Below are 21604 nucleotides of genomic sequence, written 5' to 3'. Positions count from 1 at the left end.
CCTATATACTAAGTATATAGGTCCCTGCTATGATTTTATTTCAAAGCCTTTGGAAAAGCGACATTTCAATGAGAAAATAAGGAAAAAAAAGATATTTTCTTTTCCGGAATCATAGATTATGGGGTAAATTTTTGTATTTAGTCGGCATCTAGTAATTTCCTGTAGCAACATGTTGTATCCGTGAAGGAGCAAATACATGACTTATGCCATTGATTTTAGTCATATCATGGCGCCTACTAGGTAAAGAAATTATTCAGTATAACCACCTAGTTGTTTTGAGTCATTTTTTTTTCATTAGAGAACAAGTCCGACACAGTCTTTTGATTAACAGGTCCAGCACAATCTCTTGATTTAGCTATATAGCTTGAAAAAGCTATATAGCTTTATTAAGCTATTCAAAATAGCTTGATAAAGCTATTTATGTGCAGTTTTTCAGAAAAATGTGTTTTGTAAGAAATAGACAAAAAGTCGGAAGTATTTGACTATTCATATATGTACTATGGGCTATCAAAACAACAACCTAATTCAAAGATGGTTCTAACATTGCAGCATTTGAATACTTTTAAGCAAAAGATGAATTTTCATTATTTGAGTAACTGTAGACCACCTTGTGTGCATTGAGGCATGGATAAGTATGATTGCTTCTCATTGTACTGAATTATTACCAATCAATTATCTTGTTGACCATAATTGGCCTCTTTTATAATTTCAATGAAGAAGTAACTGTATCAATTGCTTTATATAGCCCCAAAACTTTTAGAACTTTGAGTACAAAGTCTCTTAAGGAGATGTAATTTGATGAGTGATTTTTACATGCATTATTTTCAGAAGAGTTCAAGGTTGAATATTATCACTGCACCATGGTGCGACTTTTTGTGCATGCTGAGAAAATAACACATTTAAGAAAAAAGTGTGATAAAATAGCTAAATCAAGCTATTCTGAATAGCTTAATAAAGCTATATAGCTTTTTCAAGCTATATAGCTAAATCAAAAGATTGTGCCGGACCTGATTAAACTTTACAGCCTGATAGCTGTATCAGGTCCAATACAATCAATACAGTAGGTAATTCAAGCAACAGTAGCTAAATGTACTGATTGTACTGGACCTGTATATAGCCAGGAACCTATAAATAGTATTTAGGTCCCTAATATAGCTCAGGCACTTGTTTCTTTAATACCATTTTTTACCCTGTAGCAATATTTTTATGGTGTGACTGTTGGGGCGAGCGCAGTTGTGTTTATTATTGGATACAATTAACAATTTTACATAGCTCAATTACACTTTTGACTCTGAATCGCCTGTTCAAACAGAACAGAATATTTATTTTCAATTTAGAGCCAAAATAGACAAATATGAAATTATTACAATAATAAGGAAAAGACATGCCAATGGAAAGTATAACAATTATAGTACATGATATTATTTAGTTTAACAATGATCTTTTAAATATCTAGTCTAGACTGTGATGTCACATGACATACTATGCTAGTTGCATTTCCATTACAGAGTCTAAATAGTGCAATTTTTTTTAACCAAAGGCATTGTAGAGTAGATGCAATTACAGTTGAACTTCAGTATCTCGAACACGATATCTCGAATACCATGGATATGTCGAAGTGATTTGGATGTCCCAAACTCATTTTTGCCCTGGATATCTCAAAGTTTTGTCCCAGTCCATAACGAGGTTTGACTGTATTTGCATCTAAAATCTTCATGAGAACTACTGCAATATTCCCCATTATTGCATGAAATAGTGGTAGTGAAAGAATTCTGGGAAGGTTTCACACAAAAAATTGCTTGACAAATGTAAAGATTTCAGTAAGAATTTTCTCTGTTCTTACACAGTAGTCTATAGAGCTTACTTTGTGAGCGGTGCTTTGAGTCACTTTGAGCCACTTGTTGTGCTCCCTATAGTAATAACACAAGAGATCTAACTCCAAATTACATGGAGAACCCTAATCTGCATAACATTGCTCGTTACTGGGGAACTGGTTTCACACTACAAAGTGCTATATACTAGTCTTGGGCAGAAAGTAAACTTTAAAATCAGTGGTTAAAGATTCAGTCCCAATATTTAAATATTGTAGTTAATAAATATAAATGTTTTTACTTTTCATTTTCCATAAATACATTACAACATTTTCTGATGTTATTTAGAAACAGTCTCTCAGGCACTAATACAAATCCAAATCGATATCTACCAGAGACTAGTACACTGAAATTGTGGTGTGAAACAAATTTTCCAGTCATTGAGCAAAATTTGGATGATGGTTATGGAGATAAAAGAAGATAAAAACAAGCATGCCATGTATTTTTTTGTATATAAATTATCCTAGAAGAGAATGGTAATAAACAATTTGTCACTCACCGTGGTAGTTTTCTCTGAATATGTAATGAATGGGGTTATCTTGTGTTACTATTATACTATGAGGTAACAAAATTATTACAGAAACAAGTACCTGTGATATAGCTTTAATAAGTTATCGTAATAAACTTCATTAAGCTTATAGTATTTTAACACATGCCTTCGTTGGTGTGACTGTTGAGTGAAAACAGTTGTGTTTTACATCAAAAACATTTACCGTACATATACTTTTAACTTAAATCCATATTTTCATACTGTATGATATACATTTGGAAGGTTAAAAGGTTTGATGCTCTAAATGTAGACTATGAAATTGTATGTTAATTGCATTTCAAAAATGGAGTCTAATTTGTGCAAATTTTTAACAAAAAAAAATTTAATCTACTACATGTATCTGTATGCAATTTCCATTGAAGCAACGTGACTTTCCCTTTGTGTACAATTGTTTCAAAATCAGTATTTGCTTGGACAATTTGGATGCCTCTTTTATCAAGTTTTTTAATGCTTGATTTTAAGAATAAGTTTTATTTTTTCAGAGTAGTTCAGGCTCAGCAGTGGTTCCTAGGAGTCCTCGGTATCACTCTTGTCTTAGTACTGGTTTATAGTACTCAATACGATGGAGCATTTAAACTCGAACCTAAACCTCCACCCATTATGCCTGATCCTGACCCCAGAAAAAAAGTGACAGTTACATTCTGGGGGAGAAATGGTAACCATATGTTTGAGTATGGCACACTTATAGGAGCCGCTAAGAGAAACAATATGACGCCCATTCTTGTTGAGTCCACAACAATCTGGAATATGTTTAAATTACCAATACCAAAAGGCAGTGTAGAAAATTTAGATAATTTCAAGCGATACAGAGAACAACTTCCTTCTGGTTGGTGTAATATGACAGAGAAATTAGACACATCTCAGGGAGCTTATTTAATGGGGTATCTACAATCCTGGAGGTATTTTGAAAATGTTCGTAAAGAACTGCTAAAAAAACATTTTGTATTTCATGATCATCTGAAAAAGGCTGCCATGGATTATATCAACAATGTTAGAAAGGAGCGTAAGAAGCAGGACGCTGTGTTAGTTGCAGTGCATGTGAGACGAGGGGATTTTGTCAGACAGAAAAGAAAGGGATACACAGTGGCCCCAATTCCTTATTTTTATAGAGCTATGAATTATTTCAGGAAAAAATATAAGAATGTATTATTTATTTTATGTAGCAATGATGTGATATGGTCGATGGATAATTTAGATGATTCGCCAGACGTCCATTACTCACACAACACTGATGGATATTTAGACTTTGCCATCATGGCTTCTTGTGATCACATGGTGATGAGTGCTGGGTCATACTCCTGGTGGGCGGGGTACATGACGGGGGGAGAGGTCATCTATTACCATGGATACCCACAGCCAAACACCGTCATGGGGAACAACACAATAAGAAAGGACTATTATCCTCCATGGTGGATCCCTCTCTGAGCTTTAATTTCTGTGCTTTGTTTTATTCCTGTTTAATCATTTTTGTTTTATTGCTCCTTCATTTTTTAATCCTTTATTGACTCCACTTTGTTGGCAGATAGTTATGAGTTGACAAACTACAGTAAATGTTATGCTATGTAAAACATGTTTACTAGATATTATGAAGTGTGTGTAGCTGATATGATGAACAAACTGCTTTTTCTTGTCATATTTACCTATTTATTTAATTGTCTTTTGATGTCTGGTCAAAGACTAGAAGAACTTATGCGAGATAAGGTGTCCCCCCTTGTCCATCTGCCTGTTTGCCTATCTGTAAGTCTGTCTGATTTCAATAAAATTTGCTACACAAGTAAAATACAATTAGATACATAAGTCTTTATATTGATTTTTGATGTTGATGAACAGTGTTGCCATGGTTACTTAAAATAGAAATTTCTGTGGATTTTTTCAAAACACTGCTGCTCCTAGTTTTGGTCCAGTTTCAATACAATTAGTACACATGTAGATTTACTCCACTATGTACTGGTTTTGATGAACGGTGTTGCCATGGTTACAAAATATATGTAGTCATTTCTGTGAATTTTTTTTTCAAAATGCTTCTCCTCCTACAGTTTTGGTCTGATTTAAGTAAAATGTACTACGCAAGTCGATTATTCCAAGGTACATAATTCTGTTAATTAATTAGTTTTTGATGTCAATGGATTGTGTTGCCATGGTAACTAAAAGTAGAATTTTCTGTGAAATTCTTTCAAAACACTACTCTTCCTAAACAGTTTTTGTCTGATTTCAATAAAACTTACTTCATAAGAAAACTATCCCAAGATCCATAATTCTGATATAAAATTGGTTTTTGATTTCTATAAATGACATTGTTATGGTTACTTTAAAATAGAAATTTCAATGAAATCCTTTCAATTTACTTACTTTTCCTACAGTTTTAGTCCATAAAATGTATAACACATAGAGAATTAATCAAGGATCATGATTCATTTTATTGATGTTGCCATAGTTTCAGGTCCAAGTGCTACTTTTTTCTTCCAATGTTTAGAATAATTTTTGTTACATGAGGTTACCTATATGATAGTGTTTACAGATACAGGTTTTTCAGTTACATTTCATGGATTGTGGATATTTTTAATTTTTATGTAGAATACAAGATTTTTTTTATTCTTAGATTCCAACACAGTACATTGAATTTCATTTTTTATAACTTTACATGTTATAAATTTTCTATTCCAAACTGTCATTCATCTTTGTATAAATATCTCAATCTTTATCATTTTTCAAATCAAACTTACACATACTATGTAATGAATCCAGATTGAATGTTATGATATTCCTGAATGATTAACTACACCTCTCAAAACAAAGTTTTGGAAAGGTTATATAGGAAATGTTAGTCTGTATGTCTGCTTGTCCATCCCAATTTAATGTGCTATAAATTGAACTGTGATAATTTTCAGTGTCATTGGAATTGAGCACCATTTGCTAAGACTTTAGAATAGTTTAATGAATGAGATTACAGAAACCAAAAGAACAGTGAGTAATGAAATAATTCTTTTCCGTCTCCAATATATTAGATGCTAGAACTCTGAGCTGTAGTTTTCTACAACTGCAAGGCAATTAAATTTAAATATTGATGTCATTAGTTTTAATAACAGCAAAAAAAATTGTTGATGTTTATATTTAGATATAAAATCAAAAAGCAGGTGGATTGAACAGTACAAACTTGAATAAATCAAACTTACCAAAGTATTCATATGATGTTTGTATTTTTTCACAGATTACTATGCATATGCTATATTACTACATATATCAGAATTCAACTGTACTTTGCTTCAAATGCTGCAGTTAATTAGAAGACATTTAAATTCTGAAAGTAGTTCTTACATCAACCAATCACGCATAGATCCTACATCTGGAAATTCTTGTACTAATGTACTGATGGAACGGTGTACTTCCGATACTTCGTATTAACTTTATATCCAGATGAGTGATCAGGTATTAAATTTTGTACAGTCTATTCACAAGTGATAATCGGTTCAACGATGACTGAACTTGCATAGTCTTTGTGTGTGGGGGGGTTACTTTCTACAATTGTGATGTTTCACGTAGAGGGGAAGGTACAGGTTTAAGATTTTTGTGTAACTCTCTATTCAGAGGCCTTTATTATTCAGCTATTGGTAAGGATCTGATCTTGAATCTTCATTACATATGAAACCTTATTAATGAATGGGTCTTTAAAAGACAGATTTTCAATGATCCCACTCTAGAAATGAGTATGGGTATTACATAGCTGTTATTCTTCATTTTAAGTCAATAACCAACTTCATATACATGCATTGTACACTGGTTAAGATACCTCCAGTAGGCAGATGTTTTTAGGAGGTAGTGCATATGTTATAAAGTATTGTTTTGCAATTTTTTCTTCCTTTGAAACTATCATTGTGTTGTTTTCTTGAAAGTACACTTTATTGATAATATATGAGTTGGTAACCTTCTATATATTTATCTACGGTAGATGTATGACTATTGGCATCTTTGCTAGCCGAGGGCAACAATCCACTCCTCCTTTCTTTTCAGTCAAGACAGGAGTGGGTCACCACCCTTTTCTAGTGAAGACAGACTATTGGCTACAATATTTTAACTCTAAATGGGGAAAAAAGTGATGAAACATATTTAAATATTGAGAAAGAATAGGCGATCAATTAAACAAACAAATATTGTTTGTCAATTCTCACCCTTCAGGCTTGTAACATAAACAGTACAATTTAATTCATTGTCAATATGGAGCATTATTTATTCAATTTATTACCCAGTATGTTGTCTTTTCAAAATAAATCCACCGATTAAAACAAGAGTAATAGTGAGAAAGAAATAAATATTTAATATCTCGATAAAATTTCTATATGACAGAATAAGTCACAACACATGATGCAGATCTATAGCAATAAAAGTTACATACTGGTATATATGTATGCAGAGCTAATCAAACCATGGGAGTTACTTATTCATACACATGCAGGATACATGCAGATATGGATAACAACTATAGATAAACAGTGTCTTGTGTAAGGATCTATAAGAGAAAGTCATTCATTGGATTTGTTTACACTGTAAAATGCTACTACACATGAAACAGATTCTTAAATTTGATTCCTACGATACAAATGAAAATACAAAACAATTTCTTCATCATAAACCCAATAAAACAGGAAAAGTGACACTAAATTTAAAAAAAGTCTTGAAAAATGTATAAAATCCATTAGTTAAAATCAGAGCACATATAAAATTTTAAAAAAATAGAAAAAAAAAAGAAATGAAAAGTAAATTGTTAAATATGATAAAATACAGTGTATAGTTATCTCAGTAGCAACAAATGAAAATAAATAAATGAAAAGAAAAACGTATTGAATTACAACAATAAAATTAGCCCTTTCACGATAACTGCGGTACTACTCTTTTGCAGGGCAAATTAATAACTTTTGGTGAAGTTTTTGATGACAGATAATTAAATGACGTATATTAAACAATTGCTTTTACGTCATATTTCACCAAAATTTATCATTTTGCCCTGCAAAAGAGCAGTACCGCAGTTATCGTGAAACAGTCTATTACAATAATAAAATGATATGAGTAAACTGTACAATAAGCTTTGGTCTCTGTACAAGAATAATGCTGCAATGCCTACTAAAATCTATATACATATGTACCAAGGAACTGTACATTTTATAAGAAGATACATGTGTATAAGCTAACAATTATGTGTACAAAATTCATTAACAAGGTTAGTATTCTATCCATAAAAATTAATAAATCTTGGTAAATTTAAGAAATTAAAAAAAACAACTGGTGCTTTAGATGTGTCCTGCATTAAAAAGAAAAAAAACCTGTGCTTCATTTTCTTGATTACTTTGTAATATCTAAATGACATGACCCAGAACTTCCAGAATGATTAGTATCATATTGGTATACTATATTTAAGTATATATAAATATCAGGTTATATTGCCTTAAAATTTTTACACATGTACTACCATAAGAGAATTAAAGTTCTTCAAGTATCACTCCATTACTAAGCAGTAAACACTGGGAAAATCCTTGAATATCTTTACAATATTCAAATCATAATACTGTTAATTACTCATTAAAGTGATTCTTAGAATTAAAAACCCACCAAAGTTACATTACAACAATACATACACATTGTATATAGTCTATCAATTAAAAAAGTGCAAAGACTGTTTATATGAGTTTGTTCCACTACAATTTAAATCGTTATCAGCAGTGATGGAGGTTTTATGACTGCCTGATACCCTGTGGTTTAAGTTGAACTCCTCCCAGCCATCTAGTGGTGGTCATGCTTCTATAAGAATTAAATAAATAAAAATCATGAAAGTAAAAAGTGCTATAATTTGTTTTACATTTTATAAAGAAAATAACTCTTTGGATTTTGATTCTGTTGGCCATCTATTTACATCTAATAACCTTCACAAAGACTGAGGCTATTTTTGTCATTTTCATAAACTTGCAAGTGTTTTGAAAATGTTGACAAAGATTGAAATTAAATAAATGGTTTCTTTAAACAAAATTATTGTTAGTAATTGCAGAGGTCAGATCAAGAAAATGTTTATTAAGAAAAAATTATCTTTAACTGCAATGAAAGGATTACTTTAATATTTTGCATTAATGTTAAAGATCTTTAAGCTGATCACAATAACCTTCAGAGAAACAATTTAAAGAATAAAATTCTTGCTGGAGTTTTTAAATCATTGCCATAGTTTTGCTGTTTGAACTGAGTTTTAACCATTTGTACAAAGGGACACCACTTTATTATTTAACGGTGAGAAAACGTAAATGTTAGATTTTGTTTTAATGAAAATGAAGTAGAAGTTGATTGACAGTGATATTATCCCTGGTGCTGAGGAGACAATTCCACAAAGATTCAGAATCTGTGACCATACTCACCTGCTTACGTGTGGTGATATCAAATTTAACATACAATTTATACAAACCTAATGCATGCTATGCTGATCCTTAAAAAATACACATTTTTTTTTTAAATACAATTTTTTCTATTGTACATACTATAATATATTATCATATATATTATTCATTATCTGGATAATGTCAAATCCTAGCATCTAGCATGAGCCCAACACCATTTATACAGAAACAGGATATATTAAATCTAGCCTAGAAAACAAAATACATTGTTATACCTTTAAAAATTAGTTCCTGTATAAAATCTATACTAAAAAAAAGTCTAACATTCCTTATGTTTTACTGAGCGGTCATAAAAAAATCGAGGTTTGACCGCAGAGGGAGATATTGGACCCGTGGACGAGATATTGGACCGCTTTTGTCACACCGTGGGCGGGATTAGCTAAATCTTATTTGCATTCGTTGGTATGGAAGCCAGCAGCAAAAGATACATGTATAACCAAAAAAGTAAATAAATAAATAAAAAGTATAACAAAACATTTATCGACTGTGTTTTCAGGCAAAATGCGTTTTGTCGACCCCTCGAACCAAACTGTTTGCCTGAGGCCTAACGGCCTCAGCAAACAGTTTGGTTCTTGGATCCGACAAAACACATGTTGTCCTCGAACTCGGTCAATAAATGTTTAGTGTCGTTTTTTTTTTTTTTTACATCAGATCATTGGTACACATGTATGTTAAAGTTTTCAGCATTTTTTTCTTCCAAAATAAATTCTTGAACCCTGCAGTTTATGAAATCATGAACAACAAAGCAAGTTGCAGTTTATATTTAATTTCACTTAACTTGCTTATGAGAAACTCAATTCTGAGAAAATCTCAGTTATAGGAGGGTGAAAATTATTCTATAATACAACTTTTATTGGATAATTTGCTGTTTTTAATGAAGTCAGAGATCTTGAGTGAACAAGTCCATGAATATCTTTTATCACTTTTCTTAATGCATGTAACTGTAGTATCTCTCAGTATTGTCAAGAAATTATAGTATATCAACTATAAAGGTTACAATCTGAATACAATTATATAACATATAATCACATACATTCTTGTTATACAATGTAAATACAAAGACTCCATTTTAGGTTACAGAAACCTGGATTATAGGAAACTTCAGAAAGGTCTTAGCTGGAATTCCTTATAAAGAAGTCTTATAGTATAAAGATATGTGCTTACCAATTTGATTAATTAATGCCCTGCTAATATGACCCCCCCCCCTCTCCAAACACATAGCATATACACCATTACTTGACTATAAGTATAGTATACATGTAACTATAAGTTTGTATGAATACATGTATTCCTATAAAATCTTTGATCAAATGACATGACAATGTGTTCATGAATCTCAGATGTTTCTCTAATACAGTGAATAAAGTTAGCCCTGAACATAAATTTTATGATTTTTTGGTCAGTGACCTTGGATATGCCACAATGATCTTTATTTACCAAGTGGTAAATCATTGTAAACCAAAGGTTATTATCAATCTTAAGGTCAAGTATCTGTTCCAAGTCCCTTTCTTACATAGTTATGACCCAGACATGGTATGAAAAGAGTCAAAGTGATACCTATATAACTCCCTCCTCATCATTTCAAACTTTGCTTGCAAGGTTATAAAAGAGAAGGCAATGTTTAGAGTCATTACAGAATGAACATGCCATAAGGTAAATATCATGCATAGTAATTTTAGGTAAGACTGATCAATAAACATGCAGGTCCATTCATACTGTTTTCATACATATACATATTTCCCTGTTTAAGACTTTTTTTTTTTAAATTACACAGGTTCTTAAGTGTAACAAGCCCTAGCTTTTAGGCTTTATAGCTAGCATTTCTCAAAGATAGAGGCTAATTAAGAGAAAAAATAAACTTACACTCATCTATATCCAGATTTTGACTGAACAAATTAAATATAATGTGTAAATATACATAATATTAAAAATGAAATGTGTATATATATTTCAATATATATATATCATATTGAAGTCAACTTTTTAGCTCATCCTAGCTGATGTGTATATTCATACTTATATATTCTGGGATTACAAAGTAAATTACTGTGTTCATTAATACAGAATTCATGCATGTACAGGTGAAATACTGTGTTCATAAATTAATATAGTTGAATATTTTTTTTTCTAATTTTGTGTAGCAAAAATGAAATATATTCTCCCACTTATAAAGCAAATAAAACACGAGCTGTCACTTGTGACAATGGTACCTTATGAAATGTAAACACTAATCAGCTGATCTTTTGTCAGAGATCAATTGTTTACAACACAGAGCCTTAACATCATGTTAACTATTATATAGATGATCATTGTTTAGTAAAGATCAAGTCAATTCTTTACGTTATCAACCTACCATTTTGTCGTCTTTCTTCGTGTTGTTTTCAAAGAACATGAAATCCTGTAGTTAAAAAAAAAAATGAGAAAATTTAAAAACATTTCGTTACTTTTTGTCAATTGGATATTGGTTCCATTTTGTCGTAGACGTTTCCACTCAATATGCTTTTAATTTGTATAAAACAGTGTTGCAGATAATCAGTGTTTAAGGAAAATGACCTATCATGAAATTATGCCATTTCTCTAACAGAAGATGGGAAGATAAGTGACTTTCAAGAAAATTCAGTATACAATAAAGGGCAAAATTTTAAACAAATTATGATTGAATATGAACATTGAATAAAAGAAAAGTAATTTATAAATTTATAGTTTTAATCTCTTGTGATGCAGAGTCCATTCTCCTTAGGTCATTACAGTAAAACATAGTTATAGTGAACACACTTATAAAGAATTCACGCTTATAGCAAAGTGATTTTGGGTCATTTTAAAACGTATTGAAAACTACATACATAAGGAATTATGTTTATAAGAAATAAAAGTTGTTCATATCTTGAACTTCACTATAAGCATGTTTTACTGTAGTAACATTTAGAATAGAGAGATAAAAAATCTGACTTACCAAAAGGAAAACAGCCCCGAGGAGAGTGGCCTTGACATTGACATCTAGATCCAGAGGGAAGGAGATTCCAAAGTTGTCAGCATCAGTGAACAACTCCTTACCCAGACCAGACCATTGCTTGGTGACACGACCAACATATGTTTCCTCATCTGGGGCATAAACCTGACAAACAGAAAGAGAAAGTTATCAAACAGAAAATAGAGAATGACAGACAGAAAGTAGAGGTTACCAAGGTTACCAAACAGAAAGTAGAGGTGACAAACAGAAGTAAATATTTAACAGAAAAATTAAATGTTTTAACATCTGCTTACATCAAACTCAATGTCTCCACAGATGTTAAGCTGACAACATGGTCCTTTGATCCTCAGCATGGTTTCACCATTAGCATTCTCAATCCTCATACGTGGTTTACACAAACTCCAGGACTGAGCTACATATCCTGCCAACTTTCCTGGAGGTGCCTCTACTGTCACTTTCTAAAAATCAATGACATATAGCTGTAAAAATGATTCGGTGCCAAATAGTCATTATCACTTAACAAAACAAAACAAATATGAGAGAGTATACTGACAAAGTCATACAGGGTGTTGAAGTATGCTTATTTCAACAATTTTTTTTACCTTTTCACCTTGAGCAACTGGCCTTCTGGCCCTTTTATTAAATAAAATGTTTGCATGTTGAACTATACTAAATTTTTTTGTACCACATGTGACCCTGCCTTTTGAAAGAATGACCTAAATTCTGTGTATTCCTCATAGTAACACTCACCTTTGTAATAATAATGTTCTTTTTGTTTAAAATATTTAAGAGTTACTTTACACTTGCATCACTTGAAAAAGGAGTAACCATTTCAATAGTATTGATCCTTTGCTCGAGGAAGGTGAATGAAACCAGTCTAATTGATGTAGTAAATTAAACTAGAAATATGTCCATAGGATATGGATGCCCCGCCGAGGGTAAATTAGTAATGCAACATTTTAACACAAATTGAGAAAAGTCAGGTCAAGATCAAAGGAAAGGTCAAGGTGAAAAAATATTAATGCAGTTGAATAGCTTACATCAGTATGTATCAGCATATTAAGTTTGACACTAATTTAAGAAAAGTGAGGTCAAGGTCAAAGGAAAGGTCAAGGTCAAAAATTGTTGATGCAGTTGAAAAGGTTACATCAGTATGCATTAGCATATGAAGGTTGATAAAAGTATTATGAATGGTTTATTTAAAACTGAGCTAAACACTAATTTAAGACTAGAAATATGTCCATAGGACATGAATGCCCCGCCAAGGGTATATTAGTAATGCAACATTTTAACACAAATTGAGAAAAGTGAGGTCAAGGTCAAAGGAAAGGTCAAGGTCAAAAAATATTGCTGCAGTTGAATAGCTTACATCAGTATGTATCAGCATATGACGTTTGATTCAGAAACTAATTTAAGAAAAGTGAGGTCAAGATCAACGGAAAGGTCAAGATCAAAAAATGTTGATGTAGTTGAAAAGGTTACATCAGTATGTATTAGCATATGAAGTTTGATGAAAATATTAAGGATGGTTTCTTTAAAACTGAGCTAAACACTAATTTAAGAAAAGTGAGGTCAAGGTCAAAGGAAAGGTCAAGGTCAAAAAATATTGATGCAGTTGAATAGCTCTCATCAGTATGTATCAGCATATGAAGTTTGACACTAATTTAAGAAAAGTGAGGTCAAGGTCAAAGGAAAGGTCAAGGTCAAAAAATGTTGATGCAGTTGCAAAGGTTACATCAGTATGTATTAGCATATGAAGTTTGATGAAAATATTATGAATGGTTTCTTAAAAAACTGAGCTAAACACTAATTTAAGAAAAGTGAGGTCAAGTTCAAAGGAAAGGTCAAGGTCAAAAAATATTGATGCAGTTGAATAGCTCTCATCAGTATGTATCAGCATATTAAGTTTGACACTAATTTAAGAAAAGTGAGGTCAAGGTCAAAGGAAAGGTCAAGGTCAAAAAATGTTGATGCAGTTGAATAGCTCTCATCAGTATGTATCAGCATATGAAGTTTGATAACACTATCTTGAATGGTATCTTTAAAATTGAGCTAAAAACTTATTTAAGAAAAGTGAGGTCAAGGTCAAAGGAATGGTCAAGGTAAAAAATATTGATGCAGTTGAATAGCTCTCATCAGTATGTATCAGCATATGAAGTTTGTTAAAAGTATCATGAATGGTTTCATTAAAACAGAGCTAAACATTAATTTAAGAAAAGTAAGGTCAAGGTCAAAAGAAAGGTCAAGGTCAAAAAAATGTTGATGCAATTGAATAGCTTACATCAGTATGTATCAACATATGAAGTTTGATTACACTATCTTGAATGGTATCTTTAAAACTGAGCTAAACACTAATTTAAGAAAAGTGAGGTCAAGGTCAAAGGAAAGGTCAAGGTCAAAAAATGTTGATGCAGTTGCATAGCCCTCATCAATATCTATCAGCATATGAAGTTTGATAAAAATATCTTGGATAGTTTCTTTGAAACTGAGCTTTGAACAGAGCTAAACGCAAAGTGTGACGGAAGGACAGACGGAAGGACAGAAGGACGGAAGGACGGAAGGACGGAAGACGGACATGACAAACACTATATGCCCCGGCCATATTCATGGCGGGGCATAAAAAGTGAGGTCAAGGTCAAAGGAAAGGTCAAGGTCAAAAAATGTTGATGCAGTTGCATAGCTCTCATCAATATCTATCAGCATATGAAGTTTGATAAAAATATCTTGGATAGTTTCTTTAAAACTGAGCTTTGAACAGAGCTAAACGCAAAGTGTGACGGAAGGACAGATGGAAGGACAGAAGGATGGAAGACGGACATGACAAACACTATATGCCCCAGCCATATTCATGGCGGGGCATAAACATTTAGCATTAAATAAAATATCTTGAGTCATTGCATCAAATCATTTAACAACCTAGATCTTTGACTTTGACCAAACTTTAAATGTATATGTCTTTTTCCAAAGCATTCTCTACATAGATGTAGTGTATATAAAGTCTACAGATTACAACATGTTCAAGCTTCGTCTTTGACCTTTGATAAAGTGACCCACATAACTTTCTCTAACAATCATTCACTTATGTAGTAAATATGAAGTATGAGTTAGTTGACAGGAACTTGAGTTATCACATAAAAGTGTAGAATGAACAGACAGGCAGACAGACAAACCAGGTGATTATTATAGGGCACCCACATCTTGATCCAAGGCTTTTAAATATTTTGAAATTGCAAAGAATAGATTTGGGTTTCAGTCTGTACCAGTAACTTACTGTAATAAAATTGTCTAAATAAGTATCTATCACAGAATCAAAATGTTGCTTTCATAAGGTCATGTTATAAAGAATTAAAAACAGGTGTATAAATTACATGAAGATTTCTTGGAATCAGTTGTACATCAGATAAGAATATTGCCACAAGTTTATCTCCTAGTAAACAGGTCTGGATAGCTTCCAGGTTGTGTACAACTCACAATTATTATAAATAAGTACAACTGGAGAACTACATACATATGCACCTCTTGGACACAAAACTATTGTGTACCTTGAAATTCAGACTTTTCCTGTAAACTAAAGGGAAACCAACATGAGCTACACCTGAATAGTCAGGACCTTACCTGTAAACAACAGGGAAACCAAACATGGGTTACATAAGGAGTAGGCAGGACAGATGAATCAGACCTTACCTGTAAACAACGGGGAAACCAACATGAGCTACACCTGAGTGGTCAGGACAGGTGGATCAGACCTTACCTGTAAACAACAGGGAAACCAACATGAGCTACACCTGAGTGGTCTGGACAGGTGAATCAGACCTTACCTGTAAACAACAGGGAAACCAACATGAGCTACACCTGAGTGGTCTGGACAGGTGAATCAGACCTTACCTGTAAACAACAGGGAAACCAACATGAGCTACACCTGAGTGGCCAGGACATGTGAATCAGACCTTACCTGTAAACAACAGGGAAACCAACATGAGCTACACCTGAGTGGTCAGGACAAGTGGATCAGACCTTACCTGTAAACAACAGGGAAACCAACATGAGCTACACCTGAGTGGTCAGGACAGGTGGATCAGACCTTACCTGTAAACAACAGGGAAACCAACATGAGCTACACCTGAGTGGTCTGGACAGATGAATTAGACCTTACCTGTAAACAACAGGGAAACCAACATGAGCTACACCTGAGTGGTTGGGACAGGTGAATCAGACCTTACCTGTAAACAACAGGGAAACCAACATGAGCTACACCTGAGTGGTCTGGACAGGTGAATGACTTCCTGGTTCTGATTATTCAAAATCTTCATATCAAATGGCCGGGAACTCCCACAACAATTACGTGTACAGCAACAGGTGTCTACAACAAACACATTGTACATTTTCATTTTCAGTGACAAAAAAAAAGTTCATATTAGGGCAAAAACCTCCTAGAGCAATGCCTTACAAAAACATATATACAACTTATATTCTAGTATATGCCACTGAATGTAAGTTTCATCCAAATGAAAGCTGATCAAAAAGTGAATTGAAAAAATTGCTACTGGAATGCTATTAAATAGGTAAAAGACAAACAGATTTTGTGATATTAGGGAGTATGACACAAACCCACACCCAAAAAAACTTTTATTTTTTTTATTTGGAAATTACTCAACATGGCACTGTACACCCTTAAGCACAGTGTTTACCCCCTACAATATCATAACAAATTCCCTTTTTTTTCTCTACAGGAAAATGCCCTCCAAATCGTGATAAAATCTGTTTCCCAGAGTACCATATTCATCACAGGATGGAGCACTCATTGTATCACAAAGTTCCTGTTTCATTAATTCAGACTGTTAATACAAGAGTTCTTAGAAAAATGACAACATTTATATTAATAATCTTGATCTTTCAGTAACGGTGACCTGTATGTGTCCTCTCAAAGTTAATCCATTCTCTACATATGTTGTAAATTTGAAATCTGTAGCCTACAAAAGGTCCAGGTTATTGCATTCCACTAGTCATACCAATTATCTTGATTATTGGCCCTGTCCTAAGAATGACCTCAGAATCTATAAGAGTATTCTCTATCTACCGGTACATCTAGACCAACTCCACAGTACCTACCTTCTACAGCATGGTACACTCTCTGTCCAAGAGAATTCAGAATCTCATACTTGTTGTTTGTCTCAAATCCAGTAAAAGCTGAAAATTTAATAAGGCTTTTAGAAATATACCTCATGTTTAATTTTTACATGATAAAAAATATCAGCAAATCTTTGACTATGACTTGAAAATTCTCAGACTTTTCACTTGACTTACAAGTTCTTTTATACATGTACTGTGTTTTTTAAAAACCTTTGTTTTTTTAAATGAAGGATAAAGCTTTTTTTCTTAAGTAAAATTTAACATTTGTGTTAAAAGGCTGAGCATATTTCAAATACTTTCTTTGAATTTTCTTGACTTTTACTTCAAACTGGAATACCTTTTATTCCTGATTGATTCACATGCTACTTTCTCTTTGACTTACCCTCCAGAGCCTCTACTTTCTGTTTAATCAGCAGCTGATCCACCTGAGCCAGGTACTCCAGTCCTTTAGGACAGTTAGCAGGGACGTTAGTGGGTGCCTGCATCCAGCCACCGGGGGCTCCTGGGACACCTGTATTAACAATTTAATACATGTAATGATGACATTTATACTTTATGTTTTCTTTTTCCTGTTGTAAAACTCTATGAGCAATGCCTATCACTGTATAGATGCAGTTCATCACATGATCACAAATGAAAATGCCAAGTCAAAATCAGTCGACACAATGTCAATGAGTCATAAATGGTAGTCATATTTAATAAATTTAACCAATTTCTTTCAGTTTATTTTCATGGATTCAAATTTTAACTACAAATATGTGATATTTAAGTCAGTCACAAATGTCTATATGAGTAAAAAGGTCCCTATCACTTTTAAACATCTATCAGTATCAGATATAAATAAAATTTTATGTGATCAAATCAACTATAAAGCTACATCCCTATGTTTAAACATAGGTAATCAAAGATTACAGAGCTCACCTCAACGAATGTTGTCTTTAAGTAAGGCAAAGTCCCACACTAAACTAATAGTCTTGTATTGGGCATCCCTAGATGCAACATTTATGCAAATTTGGTCTGATAGGGATTGCAATTACTTGGGAAAGGACTTATCTAAAAGCTTTAAACTTGTCACTCATCCATATAATGTAAGTCAAATCCAGCATCTGAAGCAATTTTGAGAGTGTTTGTCCCTTGATGCATCATCCATGCAAGTTTGGTTCAGATAGGCCTTATAGTTACTTGGAAATGAGATCTGCTCCAAAAACTTTAACCTGGTCACTCATCGGGAAAATGTAGGTCAAATCCAGTATCAAAGCAAGTTCAGTAGTGTGCATCCTTAGATATATCATCCATGAAAGTTTGATCAAAATAGGGCTTATAGTTACTTGGAAATGAGATCTGCTCCAAAAACTTTAACCTGGTCACTCATTCGGAAAATGTAGATCAGATCCAGCATCCAAAGCAAGTCCAGTAGTGTGCATCCTTAGGTGAATCATCCATGCAAGTTTGGTCAACATAGGGCTTATAGTTACTTGGAAATGAGATCTGCTCCAAAGACTTTAACCTGGTCACTCATCCAGAAAATGTAGATCAGATCCAGCATCCTAAGAAAGTCCAGTAGTGTGCATGATGTATCATCCATGAAAGTTTGGTCAACATAGGGCTTATAGTAACTTGGAAATTAGATCTGCTCCAAAAACTTTAACCTGGTCACTCATCTGGAAAATGTAGATCAGATCCAGCATCCTAAGAAAGTCCAGTAGTGTGCATCCTTAGATGTATCATCCATGCAAGTTTGGTCAACATAGGACTTAAAGTTACTTGGAAATGAGATCTGCTCCAAAAACTTTAACCAGTGGTCACTCATCCGGAAAATGTAGGTCAGATCCAGCATCCGAAGCAAGTTCAGTAGTGTGCATCCTTAGATGTATCATCCATGCAAGTTTGATCAATATAGAACTTATGGTTACTTGGAATTGGAGCCTGCTCCAAAAACTTTAACCTGCTCGAAAAACATTAACCTGGTCATTCTTTAGCTGAAATTGCAGCATCTGAAACCTTGACCCATACAATGAAACACACTAGAAGCATCCTCCATGCATCTCTGATTAATATAGGGCATAGAAGTACTTGAAAAGAAAACTGCTCCAAAAACTTTAATCTGGGACGCCGATGCCTAGGGTATTACATAAGCTCCCCCAACTTCGTTGAGGTAAGCTAAAATTTTTTCTTATGTCTTATTCAAAAAATTTTAAACTTTATTTTGTAAGTTACAATCTCTTACCACCAAATAACTGAAAAGGACAATCGCCACCCTTCCAAAATGCATTGATGCAAAAAATGCAAGTTTTAACTAAGAACTTCAAGTTATATTTACTAGGATAAAATATTGTAAGAAACATAATATTCATACTTAACAATTATCATTAATAATTAGGTTAACTGGAGTCAGGCATTTCTTTCAACTCAAATAGGTTTGTTCTTTGAATATTTTTTTTTGATAAAAGCAAATGTTTCATAATAAAGAACTTTGTGTAGCTATATGTAACTGAATTCCCTTCAATTCTGAAAATGTATACATTGTATATATAAATGTATAGCAATTAGTCTACAGAGATGCAGAGCACAATATTCAGCTTATTTAATAATTCTGCAACAATAAATAATTATATGAATATTATTTACAGTAGCCAAACTTGTCTATCATAGCTAATACACAAGTATTGAACAAGCAGTCAATCACCATAAAGGTTTGTTACAAAAAGTCTATAATTTATATTGGAGCTGTATAACAACCCTTGGGCTCTAAAATGTCTTACTTCACTAGGATTAAAAGTGAAAATAGACTTTTTTCACTTAAATAAATAAAAATTGGACACATTCACCATAAATTACAGGAAAATGTCAACAGTAACTAGGCCCTACCAAGATAAATTGGAAGTTTCAAATCATATGCCATAAAACTTGGCAAGTCAGGGACCAAACACTGTACAGTGTACTGCCACCAAACTTTCTTCAATCAAAGTACTGATACAGTACTGAAAGACGGGGTCAAATACTAAACTTCATTATTTTAAAATTTCATAACTGCATGCTGAAAATTTTACATAAGGCTTTGATATCAAAAATTTTTTTTTTTATAATTTAATATTAACATTAATAAAAAAATCTGTGAAAATCTTATTTGCACGTTTTTTTTTTCTTTTCATTTACCGGTACACTGTAATAGAATAATCAGTAACCACTAGTCAAGAAACTTTTTCGAATTGTCTGAATGTCACTGGGTCCGAATTAATATGACATTTCCAGAAGTAAACAATTGATGATGCGTACGCAGTCTTGTATTACACAGCCGAGTAGTTTGTATACTAGAGTAGTTCAGTATTACCCGGGGTATGATTTTCATGTTAAAAATTTTCAAAACGGTTCTTTAGTTTGAGTAAGAAAAACTTCATATGGCTCTCTTTTAAGTTTGATACAGAGTGTTAGTATTTTAATCAAAACAATTTCTGCACTCTTTCATGTAGCATAGATTAAATTCATGTGTTCTCCCCACGGCTTCCGTTTTGAGGCCTCAACTGACAGTAAACTAATAGACGGGGTCACGTGACCCCATCTAAAACCTACATGTATTCAAATTTATCTTTTTCAATGAGCATTTTTTTAACTTCACTAAAAAAGTTTCGTCCTTTATTTTCATAATGTGGCTTTTGGAATTCTGTGTTAACAAGAATAGTAAAAATAGCTCCTCAGTTTCTAACTGACCTTATATAATTGTGTTTAAACAAACAAATTAACAAAATTAACACTGTCATTTACATACACGTATTTTGTACACATGGAATCAAAATTTTCTTTGTATTTATGTATTATATTCCTAAGCTTTTAAATATGATTAAAATATCTGCAAAGTAAATAATTTCTTATTCAATATAAATGTACTAAATGTATTTGTAAAGTAAGAAACATCATATAATTCCCTAATGTCATCAAAAATGTTTTCTACAAGATTGTCTGGTAAAATCTTGGACAAATTGTCTATAGTGAAAAATAATCAACACTGAATTCTAAAATTTTTCATTTCTCTTCAGTACATTTTTCATCAATATACATGTACATCATAAGCGAATTTCAAATAGATATATGCTCAAATAAACAAAATATAGAATTTTATGTTATGCCTTTCAGCTCACGGATTATAACATTAGTGTCTAAAGCAACAACATCTTAAAGTTTCATCTTTGCAAAAAAAAAAAAAAAAAAAAAAATATGGATAAGCCCCATTTAGTTTTAGGAATTTCACTGATGCACATATTGGAGTTCCCCTTTATTCCTCCATAAACAGGCTAGAGACCAATCTTACACACACATGTTACCTTCTGAAGATTTGTATTAGGAAATGATGGACAGAACTCTCACCACTTTCAACTAAATAGGCAATCTTTTCTGACTTCTGCAGTTATAACTTCTTTTGCTATTGCCATTAGCTGTTCATCCATATGTTTGTTCTACCCTTGGACTCATTGAAAAAAACTTTGTTTTAAAAATGCCCTTTCCACATGTATTATTAAAAATTTAGTGATACAGAAAATTATTGTAACATTAACAATCCAAAGGGGAGAGAAAAACTTTTAGAAATTATGAATGATTTACAAATAGTTGACTATTTCAGGATTTTGAATCCAAACTTAAAAATGTTTACTTGGCG

At 32.6% G+C, this 21604-nt stretch overlaps 2 protein-coding genes and 1 long non-coding RNA gene across 5 annotated transcripts in view; 2 read left to right on the top strand and 1 right to left on the bottom strand.

Annotated features, from left to right (window-relative positions):
• Positions 1-21604, top strand: part of LOC133192248 (uncharacterized) — a 117622-nt gene that overhangs the window by 19352 nt on the left and 76666 nt on the right. The gene's annotated exons all lie outside the window — the stretch shown is intronic.
• LOC133192211 (phospholipid scramblase 1-like) overlaps positions 1-21604 on the bottom strand; it is an 89701-nt gene that overhangs the window by 58109 nt on the left and 9988 nt on the right. The window contains exons 3-10 of one of the 3 annotated variants that reach the window (XM_061328189.1): positions 17336-17464; positions 16933-17010; positions 16044-16183; positions 12117-12281; positions 11806-11967; positions 11206-11250; positions 10716-10738; positions 6713-8211 (exon numbers count right to left, since the gene is read on the bottom strand). In XM_061328189.1, the coding sequence (XP_061184173.1) occupies positions 10718-10738; positions 11206-11250; positions 11806-11967; positions 12117-12281; positions 16044-16183; positions 16933-17010; positions 17336-17464 (740 nt within the window). In that variant the 3' untranslated portion in view covers positions 6713-8211; positions 10716-10717. Of the gene's footprint in view, positions 1-6712; positions 8212-10715; positions 10739-11205; positions 11251-11805; positions 11968-12116; positions 12282-16043; positions 16184-16932; positions 17011-17335; positions 17465-21604 lie in introns of those variants that run through there. The other 2 variants (XM_061328197.1, XM_061328205.1) reach the window with 2 other exon arrangements.
• LOC133179805 (galactoside 2-alpha-L-fucosyltransferase Sec1-like) lies at positions 137-5601 on the top strand. Its single transcript, XM_061314484.1, has 2 exons — positions 137-240; positions 2904-5601. The coding sequence occupies exons 1-2, from the start codon at positions 197-199 to the stop codon at positions 3844-3846; spliced, it is 987 nt and encodes a 328-aa protein (XP_061170468.1). The 5' UTR covers positions 137-196; the 3' UTR covers positions 3847-5601.

Source organism: Saccostrea echinata, unplaced genomic scaffold, assembly GCF_033153115.1.
Source record: "Saccostrea echinata isolate AGI-Se365-2 ecotype Australia unplaced genomic scaffold, CSIRO_AGI_Sech_v1 ptg000001l, whole genome shotgun sequence".
Taxonomy (NCBI): domain Eukaryota; kingdom Metazoa; phylum Mollusca; class Bivalvia; order Ostreida; family Ostreidae; genus Saccostrea; species Saccostrea echinata.
The sequence above is the reverse complement of the archived record's forward strand: the minus strand, read 5'-3'. Positions and strand labels throughout refer to the sequence as shown.